General features: G+C 43.2%; 1 protein-coding gene and 1 long non-coding RNA gene across 2 annotated transcripts in view; both read right to left on the bottom strand.

The window, feature by feature from the left end:
- Positions 1-5,145: 5,145 nt before the first annotated feature.
- On the bottom strand, positions 5,146-8,816 carry LOC115251144 (uncharacterized). The gene is made up of 3 exons (XR_003889700.1): positions 8,645-8,816; positions 7,162-7,263; positions 5,146-6,997 (listed from the first exon to the last, which is right to left on the bottom strand). It is a non-coding gene; the product is annotated as an uncharacterized lncRNA (long non-coding RNA).
- Positions 8,817-9,271: 455 nt separating this feature from the next.
- The window catches only part of frmpd2 (FERM and PDZ domain containing 2), a 17,766-nt gene continuing 3,952 nt past the window's right edge, over positions 9,272-23,085 (bottom strand). The window contains exons 4-30 of the mRNA XM_029835157.1: positions 22,855-22,920; positions 22,591-22,770; positions 22,409-22,484; positions 22,030-22,108; positions 21,692-21,848; positions 21,529-21,600; positions 21,263-21,437; positions 21,051-21,186; positions 20,824-20,962; positions 20,415-20,567; positions 20,139-20,324; positions 19,898-20,057; positions 19,622-19,820; positions 19,370-19,470; positions 19,065-19,145; positions 18,019-18,126; positions 17,749-17,865; positions 17,219-17,394; positions 16,907-17,005; positions 16,696-16,777; positions 14,087-14,172; positions 12,596-12,791; positions 11,254-11,468; positions 10,048-10,114; positions 9,817-9,967; positions 9,619-9,671; positions 9,272-9,446 (exon numbers count right to left, since the gene is read on the bottom strand). Coding sequence (XP_029691017.1) covers positions 9,930-9,967; positions 10,048-10,114; positions 11,254-11,468; positions 12,596-12,791; positions 14,087-14,172; positions 16,696-16,777; positions 16,907-17,005; positions 17,219-17,394; positions 17,749-17,865; positions 18,019-18,126; positions 19,065-19,145; positions 19,370-19,470; positions 19,622-19,820; positions 19,898-20,057; positions 20,139-20,324; positions 20,415-20,567; positions 20,824-20,962; positions 21,051-21,186; positions 21,263-21,437; positions 21,529-21,600; positions 21,692-21,848; positions 22,030-22,108; positions 22,409-22,484; positions 22,591-22,770; positions 22,855-22,920 — 3,144 coding nt within the window. The 3' untranslated portion in view covers positions 9,272-9,446; positions 9,619-9,671; positions 9,817-9,929. The remainder of the gene's footprint in view (positions 9,447-9,618; positions 9,672-9,816; positions 9,968-10,047; positions 10,115-11,253; positions 11,469-12,595; positions 12,792-14,086; positions 14,173-16,695; positions 16,778-16,906; positions 17,006-17,218; positions 17,395-17,748; positions 17,866-18,018; positions 18,127-19,064; positions 19,146-19,369; positions 19,471-19,621; positions 19,821-19,897; positions 20,058-20,138; positions 20,325-20,414; positions 20,568-20,823; positions 20,963-21,050; positions 21,187-21,262; positions 21,438-21,528; positions 21,601-21,691; positions 21,849-22,029; positions 22,109-22,408; positions 22,485-22,590; positions 22,771-22,854; positions 22,921-23,085) is intronic.

Genomic DNA, 23,085 nt, shown 5'->3' with positions numbered 1-23,085 from the left:
AGTCCGAGCACCTGGAGGAGGCATGGATATAATAACCCTCACAGCAGGAAGAGATGACAAATCTTCTGCGGTGAAACGTTAGCACCCTCGAGCCGACTCAGCTGTAGGGTGCACACAGTTCTGCACAGGATGTTACATGCTACAGCCTTAGCCTAACCCTTCTGCTAGGCTGTAATACATGTATAATAAGCAAGTAGCATTCATTTCCAGGATTAAGGACTATCCATAATAAGAGATGGCTCTGTGGTTTTGGTTTTAGGATAGAACAGGAATGAAAGAGAAAGCAATTGGTGTATTAAAATGTTGGCCTTCTGAGGACAAAGTTTATTCACCAAAAGGTCCCCATTACATCATTAAAACAAGTATATAAACAGAGACAGGAAGCTGTTGAAGTGGAGGATGAAATCTCCATTAGAGGGAATAATGGTGCTTTCATTATTACACCCATAGACACATTCACCTACGGTGAAACCTACACTCAGACAACAGTAATGCATCTTTTTTTTCCTGTCACTCACAATCTTAAGGAGTTTCTCATGAAAAAGCACAGAGTGAGTGCATGCTCACATCTGCACAGTCTGCTGCACAAAGCGAGAGATAACGTGCTCTATGGGACACGAGACAAGACTGCTGCTGATATCAGAGTTTTGAGGTGGAGGTTGATGTCAGAGGGGTCAAAGTCATCAGATCACAGATCCTGGTGGACCTGAGTGAGCTAAAACCAGTGAACTTACTCAGCCCTGATGCAGCGTGTGGACACAATTAGAGACACAGTCTCAATAATGACTAACATACTCTCAACACACACACACACACACACACACACACACACACACACACACACACACACACACACACACACACACACACACACACACAAATGCATATCAGGGCATGCACAGGAAGACACACACCAACAGGATGCTTTTTAAAAAATCTGATGGTCTGTCTGCTCTGGTAATAATCATGCAAACATCAACAGAAATGGTCTTAATCTTCAACACAAAAACACACACACGTACGCACACACACACATGAAGACACACGCACATTTAAACAAACTGCTTGTACTTCTATCTTTGTGAGGACTTTCACTGATAATGCGTTCCCCAGCCCCCGACGCTGACCATCACTACTTAAACTTTAAGTAGTGATGGTCTTTAAGACTTAAAGCCTGACCCAACCCAGCAGATAACTGAAAACTGAACACGTTCATGTAGCATTTACAGATTTGGGGAAAAAATTATATGATAAACAATATTGTGTATTTATTGTTTACCACAAAAGCAAGATTTAAAATTCCAATTTGGCAGATTAAAAATCGCCGCACCGCCACTCTCTTTACATACTCGGCTAATCAGATGCACTTTGGATTTTAGGTGCAGCAACATTTTAGGGTAGAATTATGTTTCCTTTCTTTGGGAGGATCGTAGCTGTTCAATGCTTTAATATTTTCGGTGTTTGTTTTGCAAGCGCACGGTCACCTAATGCTGCTGGAAACAGCATTATGAGAGCATAAAGAGTGAAGAGAAGCAGCAAAATTGGAGAATAGAAAAAGAAAAGACGGACTGTGAAGCTCTGCAGGGCCGGGAGGAACTGCAGGTGATCATTTCCTGAGTTTCAGGAACTTTGTTGCAATCCAAATATGTTGAAGATTGAGTTAATGGCAGCTGAAGTGCGTTGACAGAATATTTTAAAGAACCGGGGAGTTCTTTTGTTTTTTTTTATTATTAAACCACATGATCCCATTGTTGAAAAAAGACCCTTCAGAGAGAGTAGATCATCCCGTAGAATCATGGCGTTGCTAAGTTCTCAGCAGGCCTTTTCCCAGCAGAATCCAAACTGTTTCCACTGCTTCCATGGATGGATTTACACGGACTGAGGTGGAGAATCATGATCCATTTAAGCTGTGATCATTGCAGAAACAGGAAAGCAACAGGAGACAAAATAGTCATCGCTGGGGACAACTTGACCCTCAGGTCAGGAAGCAGGTCGTTTTTACATGGATTGTATCTCCAGTCCATGTTGTATCAGGCTGTGGATGCTGTGCCCCAAATCAGCCATTCCAGGCAGTGATTAGAACAAGATGAATGTCCCAGCCTGTGAAGTGATTTGTAAAATACATGCTAACATTATTTACAGGGATCCCTGCCGCCCCCCAAAACATTTACCGGGAATAAAGCCTGACTTGTACTGGGCCGATTAAGGAAAGTTATGAGACATAAAGAGGCGAGACAGCAAGGTTAGATTTACGGCCCTGACATGGCCCCGCTAATCCTCAGGGATGCATTAAGGAGAAGATGGGAGAGAGATAGTTGTGGAGGAAGTGTGGAGGGACGGATGAGAGGAAAATGAGCAGAAAAGAGAAAATCATCTGGAGAGCAGAGAAAAGCTTCAACGCATGTTTCCAGCCTCTGACAGGTTGAACTAAGCAGCAACGAGTCAATAATTCTCAGAGAAATGTAAAAATTGTTGGTTGTGTTAAAGAAGAACTGCGGAAAAACAACATGACTGACAGAGTCGAGCAGAAACGGTCTGGCTAGCACGATTAAATCTCTGGTGGGTTGTTAGTTGCCGCTGAAACAGAAAAGACTTATGATTAAAATTGGCAGCTATCGCCACACCTGACCTCCTCAGCCGAATGAAGGGGTGCAGATTAAACACGGAAATTAAGGAAAAAGAAAAAAGGAGCATCAAAACTGTTCCGGGAGAGGACTGATTAGTGGATCATTTTAGTGAAGTGTCTTATTTTAGTGAAACATCCCATTAAAATGGCATTTTTAAACATAAACATTAAACATCAAAGCCACGCTTCCCCTACAAATCTCATGGATCGAGAGCTTGTGTGCTCAGCATTGCGTGTTAGATCAGTTTTAGTCCCATTCATGAAAGGGAAGCTAACAATTCAGTGCAGGGAAATCTGGTTTCTCTCATTCACTGTTGAGGAGAATGGAAAAAGATGAATGTATTCATTTAAGCATTTAATATTTAACCAGGCACTACACCTGAAAGGAAGCCCCGACCAGCACATGCTTCCCGTTGAGATGGTGCTTCAAGCTCTTATTGCTTCATGAAATGAAAACTTTGTGGTTTTCCTACGACTCGGCTCCGATTTCTTCCTGGTGTGGTTTCATTCAGGGAGTTGCGATTGGTCTCTGCTCTCCATCGTAATGTATCCATACATTAATAGGGAAACCTAATTTATTGACATGCTGGAAAGTTTCCTCCCTCCTTCCTCTCTTCTGGTCACACATTTGACCAGTATGCGATGGGGGGAAAAATACAAATAAATAAAAAGAAATCTGAAACTATGAAGAGAACAAATGCCGCCCACATCTGCTTCTTTGATGGCTGAGCCTGCACAATAGTGCTGGTCTTTGGCTCTCACACTGTTCTGTCTCGGGAGCAGCTGTGTCTAAAAGAACATTTTCTTAAAGTTAAACCTCAAGTCAAAAGTGCTAACGGGGCCTGAGGGAGGGGTGTTAGATGTTGTATGGCGCCTTTGGGGGAGTAGGGGTGGGCTGTATGAGGGCAGAATAGAGAGCACGGGGCTTGTAAAACTCGTCTGGGGCTGATGCGGTCTCACTTGGTTCCACGGAGGCTGATGTTAACTGCTGCAGCGAGGTGGAGGGTCCGAGCGCCGGTCTGTTTATCCTGGACAGGCTGGCTGTGGATGATCTAGGCCCTCTGTGTAAATGGGTCTTCTTGTGGGTGCCTGTGAGAACTGCATGTAACTGTGCCTCACATAAGCTAACGATCCTGCTGCACAACTTCAGAACATACACATCCGTAAGGGATCCTGTGTAAAACTCACTCCTGCATCATAAAATCCATCATTAAGAGGACTTTTGTGCGCATTATTCTCAGACAACCTATGCTGTACCTGAAGCTCGGTACTGGATGTCTGCAAGAACGTTTTTAGCCTCAGTAAACTGTACACGTCCTCTCATTGGAAGACATCAGTTCTCACTCTGAGCTCTTCATTTTTCAGAGCAGAGATTCACACCATGGCATTCTATGAATCTTTGGTTGATGTTTTTCTCTTTAACAAATGGAAACTAAGGCTGTTTATGTGAGTAAAGCGAAGGACTTGAGAGAGCCTGAACCTGAGCTGACTCCAAAGCGTTTTCACCGCCACCTGGTGGCAGGTTGTATTATAGGATTTAAACCCCTCTCCCCTAAATTTATCATGGGTCTTACAAGGAAAAGAAAAGTAAAGCTCTGAAACGCTAAGTACTTTTGGATTGATTTTTACTTTTTTAGACCAAAAACTTTAAATCAGAGTTTTGAATATAAACAGTTTCTCCAGCAGTATTGTCGCTAATCCAACATCCTTTTCTTGCCTGAAGAAAAGTGGTAATCCTGCCAATCTAATAGAAACCTGGTAATGAAAAAAGTTCCAAGTATTTCAGAAAGTTTCCCATTAGTTTTAGCTTCCTTGTATCAGGTGTTCCTGTATCTTAAACAGTTGCACGAACTTCTTCTGCTCATGCTAGCAGATTGAACAATACCTCATCCTTCTGGTCCTGTCATTACTATAAAGGGATTCAGAGGAATTGAGGTCCCCTTGCTCCTTTTCCGATTACCACTGTACCCTCATGGTTAGACCATAACCAAAAGACTTGGACTTGATTTCCGCAGATCTTTGGACCCTGAGCTAACTTCTGCTACGGGGGGAATGAGCCTTGCTCCTCCTGGATGTTTGATCTTTTCAACAGATGTCTTCATCAAGATAAGGTGCTGAGTGAGAACTGAAAAACCAGGTTTATGGTATAAAAACACTGAATCGATGCTTTTGAGAAGGTCTCAGGGGAATGAGCCAATCCGGTGGATCTGAATATAAGATCAGCTAATATTTTATCCAGGGATGTGAGCCTTAATTGCATAAATAAAACACAGATGGTCATCAGGAAATTGTAGTTATGATGAAGGTAGTGTGTCATTGGGGGAACATTTATCTCTCAAATGCACCAAAGACACACTGAATTAAACAGAGTCAAATGCAGTACTAAATCAAAGTCCAAGAGTGGGACTTATACAGCTGTTCATGAAGTTATAGAGGTTAGAGATCACAGTCGTGGCCAGGGCCCTGCAGGTTCCCAGCCCAGGCATTGACCCATTACTGCATAAAAGTGAAAATAAGCAACAGAAAAGTCATTTTAATAGCTCCAAATAAAACACATGACAAGTCCCGGAACACGTTATACACAGTTTATGATGTGTCAGATCCCATCAACACTCAACACGAAACCCACAAGCTAGCTTTCATTTCTTAGTTTATAAGCCAAGTTTGGTCTACTGTGAGGCGTCTGTATCCCAACAGCCATCAGTCTATTCTTCTTCATTAGTCTGACGTATATTTGTTGTGGTAACCTGGGTTGGGATAGCGTAAAAAAAATATTTAAAAACACATTTTTGCTGTACTTCACGCCTACAGCACCAGGTGGAGTCAATGTCTGTTGCTATAAAATAGGTGGAACTAAATACAATAGCTCAGATGCGCCCTTTAAGCGACTGTCGACTGTTACATTGACATTGAGCAGTTAGCACAGTTGCCAAGACGGCACCTCCGACAGCACAGAGTTGCTCTTTACTGCATTTCCACAGGTGACACATTTGATATTACTTTAACTGACATGGGATCATTACATTTGCAGCACCCGAAGAAATGGCTCATGTATTGAACGCATTGTACGCGTTTTTACTGAAGAAATACCATCAGTCTCTATGTTTCTTAGTCATGTACAGAGTGAGTGTTGCGAAACGGATCCATAAGAAACCTGGCTGTTGTTATGACCTCATACTCTCTTATCAAATATTAGCTCATAATCACCTAAGCTGCAGCCCAGACGCTGGTGCGGGAACTCGGATGCCAACGAATGAAGCAAGGGGACGGCCCATGTGGTCTTCGCCCTGCTCACACGCAGACACATTACCTGTCTGTTTGAAAAGCAGTAAATAATAAATATATCAGCTAACAGATACTTGCTAATAACGCTATAACAGATTAAGGACAGACAATAATGTCACTCTCTCTCTCTGAGTTCCAGTGGTCTTGGTCCACTTCTGCATTTGTGTGTGTGTGAGTGTGCCTGAATACAAAATGATGGGTTCATAAGGTGCCGTGATGTGTGCTCTACCAGTGAAAATGATGGGAATAGTGCCCACTTGGGTGCACTTTAAGTGAATATAATGTGATAAAGTAGGCACAAAACAATAAAGACCACTCCAGGGTGCTCACTCAAGTTCCATTTCAGCAAACACATCCTCCTATAGCAACCTTTTGAGTGAGGTTTTTAAAAAATGAAGACGGGGCCTTTGGAGGGAAGAAGAAGCCTCCTTGTGGATTCCATCTACCGAGGCTGTCAGGGACAGAGAGGACGATAAAATGCGGGACGAGCATGGTTCTTTTTGGGAATTAAACCCAACTAATTCACGTCCTGGTCTACAGCAGAGGGTGTTAATTAGACGCTAGTTTGCAATTCACTAGAAAGTGGCATAAGACAACAACTTGCTTGTAAAATGATTCAGTCTTTCAAAGAACCATGTGAACCTCAACTGGGTCCACTCAGCAGCCGGCAGTAGGAAACTGCTGATATGCGAGTCCCACGTGGAAGTGGGCGTGAGCGCAAAAGGTGTGACTGAAAAAGAACATATGGTCGAGACGCCCCTCCAGGAACCGGCGAGTCTTCAGGCTCCACTCGCTGCAGGCACTCGCTTCAGAGATGAAAGGAAGATGGAGTCATCGCCGCAGCTTCAGCATCGATCAGAGACACCGTCTGTCCGCAGGAGACACGTTTGGGGATTCGTGGGAAGTCTTAGCACCTGAGGGGATCCCCTCGCTGTCATCAGAATGAATAGATCTGTCCACCGTGTGTGAAGCGCGGCCCAGGTCCGTGGTCCTCACTTAAAGGTGTTTTGCTTCGCTGATCTATGACGAGGGTTTGTGTTGAGACAGGATTTGTCCTCTAACCTTCCTCCTCTTCCAGTTCCATCTCTGTATGAAAAGCACACCATTATTATTCACCCCATCATTCTTCATCCAGCCTTCATCCATTCATCATATGAAACTTTAATTCTCTTCATTCCTTCACCTCTCTGCTCCCCTCCCCCACAAAGGTGAAATTCTTTGGCTGAGGGTTCCATTAAAAATACAGTTACCAGTTTTGAAATATGGATCGCGGCGTAATGAGGATTTCCCTTTCCACTCGCTGCTAAATCCCATTTGATGAATTCCCCTCTGCTCGGTCGTCGCGGCGATGGCTTGGAGGGAGGGGTGTTAAAAAAGCAAAAAGACTTATTTTTAATCGTCCACTTTGCACACTCGCACAATCATGTTAATTGGGGCAATTGCTCAACCGAAAGGTGACATCAAAAGCCGGAGGCAAGCAGCCAAACACGTGGAATCACCCAGGATCCTTTGCTGCCTCTGTGTCAAGTGGAAAATGTGAATTGTTTCCAGTGTCCTGTCACGCAGAGAGACGTGTTTCAGGCCTGCCAGACGGCAGCGCCGTGCCCATTTTTCTGGGTGGCGTTTTCATGCGACTTTAGGGGGTGACGGAGCCCAGCGCCTGTGACTCCGGGAGCGCCGTCATTTAGCCGCGAGGTGGAGAGAATCAATGACTTTAACGGTGTTAGGAGCCAGCCTCTCGCATGTCACGCTCTCCTTGCTTACATCAAGGTGAGGACGAGGCCAGCTGTTTGGCGTCCAGCTCCAGTATAATGCTGTTCTTTGTAATTCCACACAATGCACACTAGCATACAACACATGACCTGGGTGGGAAATCGTTGCACCCTCAAACTTCATGACGTAGAAGTGCAGACTGGAGTCACGGTGTTTTGCATTTTTGCGTCTGAAAGCAAAGTGGATCCGGGGGAAGAAATGATCGGTCAACCTTAAAGTTGCTTTAATAGGTTACTCAGTCATGTCTGGCGTTGGCTAAAGGTCATATGACTAACATGGCCGCCTAGTTGAAACCTTTGTCTACACAGAGAGGCTCACGTGGCTACTTACAGCTCTGTTTCCATCCCTCTGACACACTTCGCCCCAGCTTGGCTCAACAACAAACAAACAAATAAACAAACAAAAATAACCTTAATCTGGTGGGAGTTGCGATTGTTAGTTGTCGGAGGAAAACCAGCCCAGGAACGTCTGGTAGGTGAACATACAAGATTTATCTCCTTGTAGTTCCAGTTCCACCATCACATTTGAAATACTCCCAGACATTAATCACCTCGTCTGCAGCAACTGAGTTTTCCAGATCACCAGATTGACAGTGACCAGCGTACATCTCCACTCCCTTTTCTGGCGTTAAAATACAGAATAAAGATGTGATTTTGATTTTATTGCAGAGAAGGTGAGGAGAACAGGTACGTTTTGAGTCTATTTTGGGGCAGAAAGTTCCCTGCTCTTATTGCAGGCGCACGTTCCCTTTCTTGGGAACACCAGAGGCTAGAAATATTCTTAATCAGGAATTGGTAAAGAAAGGAACTGGAATACTAACAGTTAGAGAAAGTCATTTAAATGTGTACTGTCCCTGGTGTCCAAGTCATCACAGCAGAAGTGGAAACAGTTGCCCCGACGTGATCTGAATGCTAAATCAATTTATATTTGGACTGTTATGAACACGGAACAGGGGCTTACCTGGTGGGTGTCTGGCAAACCTTTTGTAAACACCACTAATTCTTGGCCGATGAGACTCGTACTGTTGTTTATCATCCATAACAGCAGAGAGAAGACAAACCTAGCGTAGAAAAACACGCCTCCGTCACTCACTCGTCAGCCGCTGCCACGTGTGTCGACCTCCACAGCGGCCGCGCGGGTCACGACCACGCTGTCCATCTCCACTGCGCCGCTCTTGAATAAACAGAGGCCAGCTTATGGGTGTGCATGTCCATCAGGCCGCTTCAAACACACACATACACAAGCGCTTACACACAGCCTCGTGCCGACTCCACTGGCATAATTAGAAACATTTGGGATCATTTGCAAAGGGAACACAGGCTCTGATGGGATCCAGATGCACTACTGGGTTTCACCAAAAATACAGGAACCGTTATTTATGAGGGGCCATTACTGGCTCCTCATCCAGAGAGGTGTGCATGTGTGTGTGCGTGCGTATGTGCATTGTCTCCTGAGTCCTAAATAAGTGTTTAGGGATGGATCATCCATATTCAGGTCAAACCCGGTTTAACAGCTTTTGTTTTGGGGAGAAATTATTGGGCTTTCCTTTGGATTTCTCAACTCAAATGAAGCCAACATGTGGTGCAAAAATGTCGCATTTTACTTTAATGATGAAAAGTGGAAACAATTACTGCTTTGACGCTCATTGAAACAACATATTGAGCACATCGGTGTAAATGTTCTACTTCCAATAAAAAACAAAAGGAAGACTTGTCTGGTTTCATTCGTCGGTTGCTTGTGAGCAAACATCTTTTTTAGATTTCTGTGGAGCAGAAAAGAATCGTAAAATTAGCTTTTCCACAAAATGGAACTGGGGATTAGAAAAGGACAACTGTCATTTTCAGAACCATACTGCCACCTTGTGGTAAGAACATGAACAAGAAATTAAAGCATGTTTGCTCCCATCTGTCACTTCTAACTTATTAGAAACTCACGTTTCTTTACCTATCCAGCCTTCACCTCTTTCTTCTCACACATCTGACACTGCCTGGATAAAAAAGATAAAACATAAAGCCATTAGATGTCACATAGGTAAAACAATTCATGTATCATGGAATAGAACATGGAATAGGGAATTAAATGTAGTTGTTTGGTTCAGCTGTAGTTACTACACATCCCATAATGTCCCCTACCCTCTCTGAGTCATCCTCCATTCCCGCTGCTACATCCTGATAAAATCAGGACGCTCTGTGTCGCTGACGGACATCCACTGATGCTGGCGCTGGTTTAACAATGGTGACGTCACTTATGTACCAATAAGCTGTTCGATAGATGGAAGAACTCCTGCAGAAAACAGGCATAGGTGTGAAGTTAGGGGCAGATCCTGTGCACGTGTGTGTGTGTGTGTGTGTGTGTGTACATACCTGGAGCAGGCCGACAGAGAGTCAGGCGGACTTCAGGCGGTGACGTCTTGAATAGCTTCAGAACTGCCTGCAGACGGAAAGCGTTAAACTTTAAACGTTAGCGCTAAACTCGCTTCTTCTCACTATTTCAGAAATGTTGGGTGCACCACATGTGGTCATTGCGCAACTGAAGGAACGCAACAAACTGATCAAAAAATATGGGGTTTTTTTGTCCCACTGTGGCTTCATGAATAGAAAACCTAAAAACATGCAGAGGAGCTCTGCCAGTCCGGCTAGCTATAGCTCATTTGTTAATAGTTTCCAGTTCCTGTTGCCAAATACCCCAATCCTAATTACCTTGTTTTCCTCCAAAAATATTGGTGCTGGTTTTACATTCCAACAGATTTTCAGACAATTTCTTTCTTTCTTTCTTTGGGTGGATGTGCTCAAATACCAAATAAAAAACAAACAAACAAAATGTCTGGTTCTTGGCCAATTTTCTTGTTTTCTGTAGTCTTCATCAGTTGTGGCAGTAAAACAGTATCTCCAGTCCAGAATATGCGCTTCATTCAGGAAGAGAAGCTCCTCTTGCTGTGTCTCCCTCTAAGATTCCAAGGGTCTGGCCAGGGAACCCCAAGGGGGCATCAACTCAGTAGAAGACCTGCTATCTGCTCCACAGTACTATGGTACAGAGCTCTACCATATGGCCTCTGCCAGGTCACTCGTGCGCATGTTTCTGCCCAAACTGACAGAAAGAGTCAATGAGGATGGCAGGAGAGCTTGATGCACACGTGGGGCCTGTGCTCACATCACTGTGCAACTCGATTGGCGTTTCTCAGAGAATGCCAGAGTTGGCACATTCGCCACCTGTTGTCTTGACAACGTAGAACAGATTCACACTGAGCACATGTGTATGGTGGCATCAGGCACGGGTTCCTGGAGGATGAAGGCGCCGATGCCGAGCCACATTGTGAGATGTCTTAAATTCGAATTCAGGCTGGGTTTAGGCAGATTGTATGATTCTGAATCCAGCACTCAGCGGGTGAATGATTTGGATTTCTACTGATCTATTTTACATTGTTTATTCCTAACAAGCTACACAAGTTCATCACCCAAGATGAAGAAATCACATAATGCCAATGCACATATAACAAATGTTAAAGTTCAAATGTACAAATCTGCCGCACAAGCAAATCCGCTTTTGCGTGACTTGAGATGAGGACGTACTGGATAAGTGAGTTTCTTAAGTGAGTGTCCGTTGATAGCTAACAGGACGTCTCCCTCCTGGATCCTCCCGCTCTGCTGGGCTGGCTGCCCCGGGAACAGCTTCTTTATTCGGACCAACGTGCCAAAATCCCGCATGGGAGGAACCAGTTCGCACATCAGGAAACTGAAGCCGAGGCCGCTGCTGCTCTTAGTCAGGGTCACTTCCTGGGTGTTTTCTGGAAATCAATCGATAAATAAATCCAAACGTTGAGAGAAATCTGGACTAAATGGTCCGTTATATCCACTAAGAGGGCAGCCGTGTGACTCTGTGGCTACATAACGAGTGTCTGCAGTAAAAGTGCCGCAGCTAAACTCTAGTACAACACAGTCAGTTTGAACGGTACATCCTGATCACAGCTTGCATTTCCATTGGGTGTGTAGGATGAATAGCTTCAGCCACATGAGCAGCACGCTAATCAGAGTCTTGTCATTATACAATCACTAATGATGAGACAAACCCATGAGTAGCATGTTGTGAAACACTAGGATATTACTAAATATTCCTTCCGAGCACAGCCTTTAGCAAGTGGCTGATCGTCCTAGCCTAAGGAGGGATGAGAAGGGGTAGGTCAGAGTCGAGCAAGGAAGATCAGGAGGATGAGGATGAAGTGTGTAAAAGTTCACTTTGAAGGATCCTTTGTGTCCTGGTCGACTATCAAACCAAACGGCAGCTTAGTCTATAGGTTCTGACACAGACAGTATTTTTCTACCCGTTTAAAAAACGCGACAGTTAATATTTATTACTCATTTCATTATAATGCCATACAAGAGCCATTTTACAGTAAACTGGTATGTGGAACCCCTTAGACCTGCATGTGGGTCTGCAAAAGAGCTGATAATGCTCCATTCACACAGGAGTGACATGACCAGTGGAATTAAGGTCATTTGTAATGATAATTGTTGTTACCTGAAAGTTTTCTTTCGCCTCTGTCCGATATTTTCCCAATTTTCTGAAAGATGGAGAGTCCGTCATTGAAAGTCTCGGCTTCAGTCTGTGATTAACAACCAGCTTTATCATTTCATTGGGCGTGACGCTGAGATGCATTTCTGCATCTGCATGTGTTGCAAATGTTTTCTTAGGTTTGAGGTGCTACCTACACATAATTTACATCCACATCTTGAGCTAACCTGCTAGCTGCTGCTGCTATATGTGCCTCCTACTGCTGCCGCGTCATGAATGACCCAAAACCTCTGCAACAGAGACCAGGAAGTGGAGCTCTAATCTGTATGATGAACACGCACCAGCTACTTGAGGAGTTGTAATGTTTTCCATTCAACTAAAATCAAGCTGTCGACTACCTACCCTTGGTGACGAAGCTGTATTCTTTGGGAACATCTCGGCTTGTGGTTTTTGGCGACCTGCTGGACAAACAGCTGTTCACCATTTGGGGACTGCTTGTGGAACTGCCGCTGTGATTGGTTATGCTGCTGATGGTGTCTGCATTGACGGAGACCCTGGGTAGCTTCAATGAATCCCTCTCCACGACCAAAATCACCACCTGGAGCAAGAAAACAAGATAAATCATCTGACCTCAAAATCATGAAGTCAAAAGGGCTCCAGCCATATGTCTGGATTTAGACTGGACTATCTAATTTAAATCCCCTTCCCCCCTTTTGAAGTTGCACTTGAATGTTATTCAGCATGTTGCCAAATGCTGTAAGACTTTCTTCTTTCAATCTTTTGACTTTTCAGCTGGCCAAGGAATAACGGATTCAATTTTAGTGATGTTCTGGATTCTGGAGTGACTAAACTTTTATCCAAAAGAGGCCAAAGGGCTTTGATCATAAAGCAACCTACTATGTTACGTAACCTTGCATTGCTTCTGCCTGTACTGCATATATACAATACAGTATAGCACACACTACAGGTGTTCCTCGCATTGTGGCTTACATACTACAGGTGTATCTGTAGTATGTAAGTATAGTAGTAGTATAATACAGGTGTAAGCCACAATGTGGAGAAATGACCTGCTTGGCACAGATCGGTGTTCTCCAAGTGAGTTTTCTAGGTTGAAATATCATTGGTTGACAATGTCAACAAGCCTACATGCGCTAGCTGCATTGTAGCATCATGTTAATCGAGGGTAAATATGCTAAAAAGATGTTGAATGGCCAGAAGATCACACATTTATCAGCAAACACAGCAAGGATGACTTACATAGATTGTTTTGTCGGTGTGATGTGGACATTAGTTCCCAAGGAAAAGGTGCTTTTACAGGCAGGCTAGCAGGACACAAAAGCAACATACAGGTTGCATGCAGGTACCCCTTCCCTAAAGTTGGTTTTTCTAGAAGCTACATCTCAAAATGACCAAATACCCACCGCAGAGCTCAGTCAACCAAGCTCCACCAGTCCTACAGGCGTTTAGACATTTAGGCAATCGTTTGGATGTGCACAATGTCAAGGCAAAGCTCCAGGTTAGTGTCACTTTCACCTTTCCCTGCACCAGCATGTACCTGAAGTTCTTTAGAAACGAATACACTCTTGGATTCAGCCAGGAGAGCCCCGGCATTGCACCTCTCAGGAAAATATGCTTCCCTTCGGTTATGTATACATCTGAGTTCATATATTTCAGATATATCATAGTTCTATTATGATAAATAGTGAATCTCAGAATCCCTCTATCATGATACTACCGTTACCGTGGTCGCGCCTCTTGTAGTGGGGAGTAAACTAGAGTCCTATATGCTGTGCAATGGTTCCTTTACTGAATGTAGCAGTGTCCTTTCTGGTGTTGTGGAAACATCCACCGTTCACAGCTGGTGTCTGTCACAGGCTACATTCAAGTGTTTACCTCGCCAGTCTTGCTCAGACAATCCACAGCCTGGTGGTAGGAAAACCCCCGGAAACTTATGCCGTCCACCTCCAACAATCGGTCACCTACAGGAGAAAAAGAACAACACACTCAAAACAGTTGTTCCTGTTCCTGTTCCTGTTTTTTTTTCTCTTCTAATAGCTGTCACCAAGTCCTAACAGTCGCTGAACGTCAGTGACCAGTGGTCAGTGAGGACGTCAATGATTCAAAACCTAAATGTACCTGTGCTTCATGATGTCAGTGAGGCCAAAAGGAACGTTAAAAACTTTTTCATCTCTACTTTTATATACAGTACGACTTAGCTGCCTTTGAGTGTAGAGTAGAGTTTCCATATTTGCTGATGTAGTGTTAATAGAAATGTAGGGTAAAGGGCCAAAATGATCCTTGGTTTTCCTCTGAAATTTAAAATCTTCTGAAAGAGAGCGACACTGCTGGAGGGGACCGGGGTTTGGAAAACAAAGGCGGATGTATACTGGCTTAAAAACAAATGTACCTCCCTTATCAAGAGTGCTAAGTCTGAATTTTATTTGAATGAATCCATTCACAGTACAAATTACACAAAAATTCATAGTCAAGTCATAAAATCTTCAAATCGCGTGACAACTAATGACAAAGTTCTTTCATTATGAAATCTGATACCCTGTCTGATAAAACACCTCTACTAGATTCTTTTAATGATGATTTTATTTCTGCTAGATCCCCATTTGAGTCGCTAAACTCTGAGCTGACAAATGCTGGTCTGGCTAGTGTAAACCAGCCCTTGACGCCGCAGGCTGTAAGTGGAAGCACTGCTTCTCCATTTGAGTTTATTTCTGTATCTGTCTCTGAGGTAAACAATGCACCAACGCGGCTGGACACAAGTAAAGCAGCAGGGCCTGATCAAAGTGAAACCTTTTTCTTAAAGTTGGCTGCTGATTTTATTGCAGAGCCTCTCTCACATATTTTTAACCTGAGTCTTCCCAGCAATAAAATTCCAAAGATCTGCAAGTCGGCCTTTGTACTCCTCTGTTAAAAGGGGCATAATCCACAAATGTAGCTGCAGCTGAATTTCTAAATTGTGAGTTTTAGCTCAATTTTGTGAGCGGATCCTCAGTGACCAGCGACAGGATTTCTTTTTTCTTTTTCGAATCACATAATATTTTTTCTCCATTCCAATTTGGTTCTAGAAACAGCACAGCACTGTTACAGCTGCGCTGGAGGTTCTTAATGACTGAACTGAAGCTCTGGGAAGCACAAAATATTGTGTTGCACTTTTTAATGATTCATCCAAAACATTTGACACAGTAGAAATCACATATTGGCTTATATAAATATACAGCTGCCTTGTTGGCCAACTACCTATTCAACTATCAACAACGTGTTCTGGTGGCTAAATCTACCTCTTCCTTTGTGGACATTACGAAAGGGATGCCCCAAAGTTCAGTGTTGGGACACATTCTATTCTCAATTTATATAAAATGCAAAATCTCTGTGACAGCTTGACAGCAATGAGTCATTTCTATGCAGATGACACTGTTATTTAAACTCACTCATTCAGGCTTGTGAATACGGAATATACAAGCTGCTATATATTATCCTCATACGAAGGTGCTACCGCAGACAATACAAATGTTGTAACATCCAAGGGAAAACAGATGGAGCAGCTAATAAATTAAATCATATTAAAATACAGGTACTTGGGTTTTAGTTTAGATCAGGAGCTGTAATTAAAAGCCCATATAAAAAAATATTGGTCACTAAACTAGGGGTGAACTTCTGGTTCTTTTTCCACAAATAGAACCTGCTTCTCTCAGAAAGAAATCAGTGACAGTGATCTTGCTGCCAAATGTCTCCAGTCCTTGGATGATTTTTTTACAGTTGAAATTTGTCACTGGCTTAGTCGTCTCACCCACCTGTCTCTGAGTTGTATAGGAAATCAAACTTTCTTTCTTTGAATGCACTCAATTGGCTGACCTTAATAAGGCTCTTTTAGGCTCAATTCCTTCTTATTTATGTGCATTATTGCAAAAAACCAAGCAGTCGCTATGCCTAGTGTTAGTGCACTACATTTGTGTTATCTGTTCCTTGGGTAAGGACTGATTTTGGAAAAAGAGCATTCAGCTTGGCTGCACCTTTGGCATGGAATATTGTCCTGGTGAAACTGAAGCTCTCTGCAGCTCTTCCACCTGTTCTATCCTGACTGACTAACGGCGTGAGACCACTGAACAGTAATGGTGTTTTAAATCTTAATTTGTTTGTAGTTGGGTTGCAGCTTCTGCATTTCTTATTGAAAAGCTCTATTTCACCCTAAACATTGTATGTTTTGCACCAAACTGTTGCGTCCTTGTAGCTGTTCTTATGGCATGTGCTGCTGACCTGTTTGCCAGGTCACCTCTGTGTAAAAAGTCCCAATCTCAGTGGGGTTTTATCTGGTTAAATAAAGGTTAAATGAAAAAAAACAAACAAAGTAATTAAAAGATAAATTGTAAAGGTGTAGTTTACCGATAGTAATGGCTACGATTACCCATACTTTATTACTGTGAGAGCTAGTCAGAGAAGGTCATCCTCAATTAGCGCAACACCACAACTGGTCACATTAGCTGCATTACCTGCATGTAAGCGCCCGTCCCTCTCAGCAGCCCCTCCTGGAACAAGGCTTCTTATGTAGATTCTTCCACTACCCACGCAAGCCTGAATGTAATACATTAATGAAGAGTTTCAAAAGAAGATTGCGAAACAGTAATGCCTTGAATCTATTGCCCTGTTTCCTGTGGTTCTACCATTCACAACTGCATCAAACAGCCAAGGTCATAAACTCACAGTGATGCTGAGTCCCAGACTGCCTGATATCTTCCTGAGCTCCAGAGTAATCTCCCGAGGCCTCACACAGTTCAGCGGAGGACTCAGAGAGGAGCCATCCTAAAGGACACAAAGCACAAAACATGTAAGAAGTTACAGATTGCTAGAGCAAAGCTCCTGGAGAAAGTGGCAAGCCCACTTTCTTTAGTTTCGTGTAGAAAATAGGCTGTGTAGACACTCCCGTGGGCTCTCTGCTATGTCGTGTTAGGTGTTGGACCATGATTCACAAGTCAAGCCAACATGATTTGTGCACAGGTCTAAATGAGAGTGCACCTGTGCACCGAAGACCTTTCGTGGGATGTGAAGCCTGTTGCAGTTCTTCGGCGTCATCGGAACCGAAACAATGTCATCCAAGCTATCATCGGCTGAGCGTCTGTCTGTCATTAGCGTAGTCTGTGACTCACAATTCCTGAACGAAGAAGAGTGAAGACTCATGGGGCTGAGTAGGACTGTGGGGACAGTGACAGACACACATCTTAAAAATACTGGCTCCAGTAAATCTGTATTAAACCAATATAAGACCGGTTGTGTTTTTCTATGTTATGGCTTAGTAATGGTTTTAATATTGCAAATTCTAGACCGTTGGTAAATGAGACCAAAATAGGCCAATGGAAACATTAAAGTAAGTAGATATATGCTTTCAAAAAGAATACAAGCATGTTCTCGATCTTAGTGCTGAGTTTATATTTGAGTAACATAAACAGAGCTAGAGGGTTGAAAGTGTTGATCATCTGAATTGGCAAATCTACAATTGCATATAAAGTTTGTGTTGTAGCTGAAAAGAGTGGACAAACACAGGGCACCTTTTGGCTGTGAGATGATGAGCTGCACTTCCTCAGAGCTGTTATGTATGACCTCTGCTGCCTCACTGAAGGTCACGCCTTCCAGGCTGATATTGTTCAGGGAGATCAGGCGACCACCTGCAGACAAATGTCACAGTGGAATACTGCTGGAATATTCCGCAAAGACAGAGCTCATATGGATTTCTGAACCTAGGCACAACCCTAAACTCTTTGAAAGGAAATTAAAGAGACGTCTGATTCAAAGACGTGTTGGCCATCACCATTCCTTACCTGCCCGGATGCGGCCGTCCCTGTCAGCAGGTCCATTTGGCACTATAGAAGCAACAAAGATCCCCAAATCAAAATGGCCTACAGCGTCCTCTCCGACTATCACTATTCCTGTGTGGATACAAATGAAACACATCTTGACATTGAAAGGACACTTGCATTGTTTCTGTTGATACTGCACACGAATGGCCTGATTTACTAAAGGTTTGCATACACCCAAACATAAGATACAGATTAGAAATGTTAGCACATTTAGAATGATTGATTTGATTTATTAATCCTGAAAATATCTGCAGTGGTGTGATTGCCTCTAAATGTAGCACATTGGAAGGACAGGGGCAAATTGCTTTATGCACAATAGCTGCCATTATTTTTGCCAGGAGGAGACACAGGAAGAATGATTTTTTTTTCATTTGCATCAGTATATTGCAATGGGAGAAGAAAAAAACTATCGAGGCATATTGCCAAAGAGCCAAGCCATCTTGGAGCCGCTTTCAGGTTTGCTATAAGATGATTCAATGCTCCAATGACTCCATGCAGAATGGGCAGGTCCTTAAAAGTACCAGCGACACTGGAAGCACTTAACGAACCAAACACGGGTTTTATGTGGTTTCTGGCTTCCCAAGAGTAATCGCAGTGGTCGACTAGCACCAGACATCGTGCTAACCAGCTGTTTGGTGGGTGCAGCAATGGCCCAAGTGTGCCATTCCCTGTGCAATGGATGATATCCTGTGATCAAGGGTTTCAGAATGATTTTATTGTCCTGCCAGCAACAACAGATGTTGCTCCAATATTAGATTTCTTTGTGTGATGTTTATATTTCTCCTTTGGAGATCATTTGGGTGTTTATATGCCTCCTCTACAAGCACTTCCAGCTCTGTTGAATCGAATATCATTTCTTTGAAATTCAAAATCCAATCCTAACCCATAATGGAAAAGAGGCAACACGCAAAGTCATGAAATTTAGTGCTCCTTGTTGGACATCTTGGTAAATCAGGGCCAAAACTTTGAAAAAAGGACATAAAGCATATCTCCATTCCTTAGCTTACCCAGGCCAAGCTTTGGGTCTTTCCTTAAAGAAACACATAAAACCTCTCTCTCTGATGAGGTGCCCAGCTTTGTTGGGGTATCTGCAAAATGTAGGGAAACCGCACAGACTTTAACATATTTACACATTAATCTGTGGAAAATATGGAATAGAGAAGGAAAAGAACCACATAGAAAACGCAACTAATTAGATGCCATCACATGTCCCACTCTTAACATATGGTTAGGATTAGGGTTAGACCCAAACCCGCTACATTTAATCCTTGATTTATTCATATGGAGGTCTACAGAATAGTAGTAGGTATACCTCTGGCTGCTGGTGAGCCAGATGGGGCTTCAGATCCACTCCTCTGAGACAAGGCTGGGGATCGTATACTGGTGCTGCTGTGCTGACTGCTGGACCAAGTGCTGCAGAACAAGCCAATCACAATTTATATCATCAAATAAAATATAAGGAGGTAAGGACATGGTCTGAGTAGCTTGAAGCTGTGTCCCCTTTTGGCTAACCCGACTGCCTGTCAGGATGTAGACAAAGGTGTATCTGGGCTGACATAAGTACCTGTGCTCACTGAGATTCTGGCGCTGCTGTTTGATTCGGGTTTCAATCCTAGCCGTGACATCATTGCACAACTTGGTGAGGGTGTCGTCTCGAGGCGTGGTCAGGCCGCTGTCATCCTGTGGTGTCTCTGAGCAGGAGAATGTCTTGAGGCATCTGCTCTGGGTGTGACACACTGCTGGATATGGTGACATATTCTCCTCTAGAGGAAAACAAATGGAATCATCATCAGTATTTTCATTTAGCTAAGCAGCTGTGCAGGAGTTGAAAACTACTGACCTGAGACCAGGCTCTGGGTGAGCTGACGGGAGTTCATTTCATTGTTGAACTTGTGCTGGGCGGAACAGAGGTTACAGAGATATTTGGCTATCTTGGATCTCTCTGTGATGAAGGTGTACCTCTTCTTGCTCAGCCGGCTTTCCACTATAAATTTACGGCGCTGATGAAATATGGAGGGAATATTTAGCCCGCAAATACTCTCTCTGCCAAACACATGACGTACTGACACTATTCTACTCACGCTTGAGGAAATTGTTGAAGTCTCCCTCCAGAGGAAATTTTGGCTGGTAGATCGGCAGCCGTCTTTAATCTCATAGATGATAACTCCTTTGGCACAAACTCCAAGGATGATCTCTCCTTCTTGAGGTTTTTTCTCACGCACGACTTGGTGAAACATTACACCATATTCGGGCAATTGCTGGCAACCCTAAGGATCCCAAATCATGCATGGAAAAACCTTCTAAGAAAAGCTTAGATGACAGTACTGCAGGACAGTCAAAACTACTGATCGTGTTACCTTAAGGAACTCAAGCTCAGACTCGTCAGCAGGCATTTGGGCATTGTTGGCATGAAGCCGGGTTAGCTCCCCCTGAATATAAGGCAAGGCACGTTTCTCCATGACGCTCTTGGGCACGTACTGGTCAGGGCGGTAGTAGTTTCTCCCATACACCTAAACACAACACAATACCTTTTTATTTTACAAACAACGTTATGTATTTGAGATTAAATCAAAATCATATTTTGGGTAAAATTTGGGGAACATTGAGAGACAAAAGCTGATTTTTAATGGGAAAGATCACACTAACATCTCTAATTGTATTACAGCCTAACATATGCCAATAGACTTAACTTTTGTACTGTATTAGGATTTGATAGCTAGAGCGTGCTTTTGTTATGTCCCGGTTTTAAATGTTTGGTGCAAAAACCTCAGGCATGCAGTCACCACACTCCCTCTGCAGGGCCAGGGCTCCCAAATACAGAGCTGTATCCTCATGGCAGCACAGCCGGTCCTCCAAAAGGTCTCGTCTCAGCTGGAGGTAATACTGGTGGTGGGTCTGTTTGTGCCTGTCAGAGAAAACAGTACGTATTAAAATTCTGCCTATATTAAAGGAGAGATTGCTTTCTCTATGAGGATAGGATTGTTGATACTTACAAAAGAAGAGAAATGTCACTGACAAAGAATTTGACCCGGAAGTAAAGGACAAATGTGGTTGTAGGCACTTTCTTCCAACTATCTGGGGCAACTTTGGAAATCTTTGTGTCGTTGTCCACAAAAAAAAACTCATTATCTGAAGACAAAACAGAGAAAGACTGAAAGCATTTGAAAACTATGTGTCCACTTTTTCTCTCTTTAAACTTATTTACCATCAATGTAGGCAAGGCCAAAATAGAAATGTTCCATCAGGTTAGAGTGAGCAACAATCATGTCAAAGACATCTCCTCCTCTGGATTTCACCTCACACTTGACCAGAATGCTCTGACCATTTGGCATCAGCACACTCAGCTCTCTCTGATTGCTTGGAGATTTTCCCTTTTTTGACTGAAAGTAAGTTAAAAAAAAAACAAACAGAGGTAATTGAAAGTAAAATTTAAGACAACTGATGTTGCCGCTTCTGTCACTTTTAACTCACCACGATGGATGAAGGCAGCTCTAAGACAACCTGGGGCTCATCTAACATCCGAATAAACTCGGGACACATTTCCTGCAGAAGAAGACATTGTAAGGCAAAAAAAAACACCTTAAAAAACCTACTAATTTTAATGATTAATACCACTGTTGATATCCGGGCTCACCTTCACTTTTTTGTCATTCAGACTGTTCGTGGACTCAAACTGGGTGAGGGATCTAGAGGTTGTGTTTTGATTGCTGTCCATGTACGGGCTGCAGGGGCTGCGATTCAGCTGCTGCCAGCTGCTGTAACTATCCCTTTGCTGGCTTGCAGGAGGAATCCTGGAAAAATGTGTTTTCTGTTTGGGTACAGCTGCCACTCATCATGACACTGGTTTAAACAAAAGGATTTTGTGTTTTTTCTAAATAAAGTTTGGTTTTAATTTACAACAAGTGTTCTTTTGTGGTATTATGTGCATATTCATAATCATCTATTACTGTTTATTTAAAATTGCACTCATACCCTGTGGGCTCGCATGATCCAGAGAATGTTCTAGAAATCTTCTTCTTCAGTTCCCATGTGGAATTGCTAAAAGAACCACCTGAAAAAGGATTCTAGATCTCACAAAACTGACACTTTCTGAAAGTTGCAAAGAAAAAAAGCCAGCTGGTCGCTGCGCGCAAAAAAGGGAAGGTTGCAAATAGCAAGGTTGTAGCCTGCTCTACAGGAAATATATGCTGGTGTTATTTAGTTTATGCTTTCGGCCCTTATGTTGATGGCAGTCACACAGTCAATTATTTTTAATACAGGGTATGAAGGGATATGACCAAGAACTATCTTACTCCAGGGAGGGGGCATTTCATATCCAATTGAGAACAATGTGACAAATATTAGATCTTACTGTGTAATCTGTGCCTGATCATTTGACTGCGATCTGTCAGCTCGGATCCATTTTCAGCCACAGGCGTGTGATCAGCCTGCAAAGAGATCGAGACGGTGTTGAGCCCAGAGACGCCAACTGAGAAATGGTTGTAGAACCAAACATGACCTTAGAGACCACACTGAAAATAAACCAATGCTCACTGAGTTTCTGTAGACCTCCTCCACCAGCTGTCTGATGAGCCGCTCAGCAGGAAGCAGCATGGTTGTTCTGTGATGGAGCTCACAGGCTTCAAGCACTGATAGCAGGTCAGTCCGGCGGGCTGCCACATCCTCGCACATGCTCAGCAGCAAACCCTCCAGCTCTGAACTCAGATGGACTGGCTGTGGGGGAACAGCAGGGTGGACATTGTGTCATTATTGTGTGACAATGAGTACTAGGAAGAGGCACTAGAAGGTAGAAAGTACCTGATTTTGAGGTAGGCGATAATCAACACACCAATAAAAAGTCATACCCAACGAGTACACAACCATCTGGGGATACATGAACAGGACGTTCGTTAAAGCCATCGATTAAAAGTGTGTGTATGGTACTTGGGTACTTGCAAAATCATTCATTATCATTATATATGGTGTATTTCATAAAAAGACTTAAAATCTGAAAATGTGAATTTAACAAATTTGCAACATTCAGTACTA

This window comes from Takifugu rubripes, chromosome 1 (genome assembly GCF_901000725.2).
Source record: "Takifugu rubripes chromosome 1, fTakRub1.2, whole genome shotgun sequence".
In the NCBI taxonomy this organism is placed as follows: domain Eukaryota; kingdom Metazoa; phylum Chordata; class Actinopteri; order Tetraodontiformes; family Tetraodontidae; genus Takifugu; species Takifugu rubripes.
This window is presented reverse-complemented; position numbering and strand designations above follow the sequence as displayed.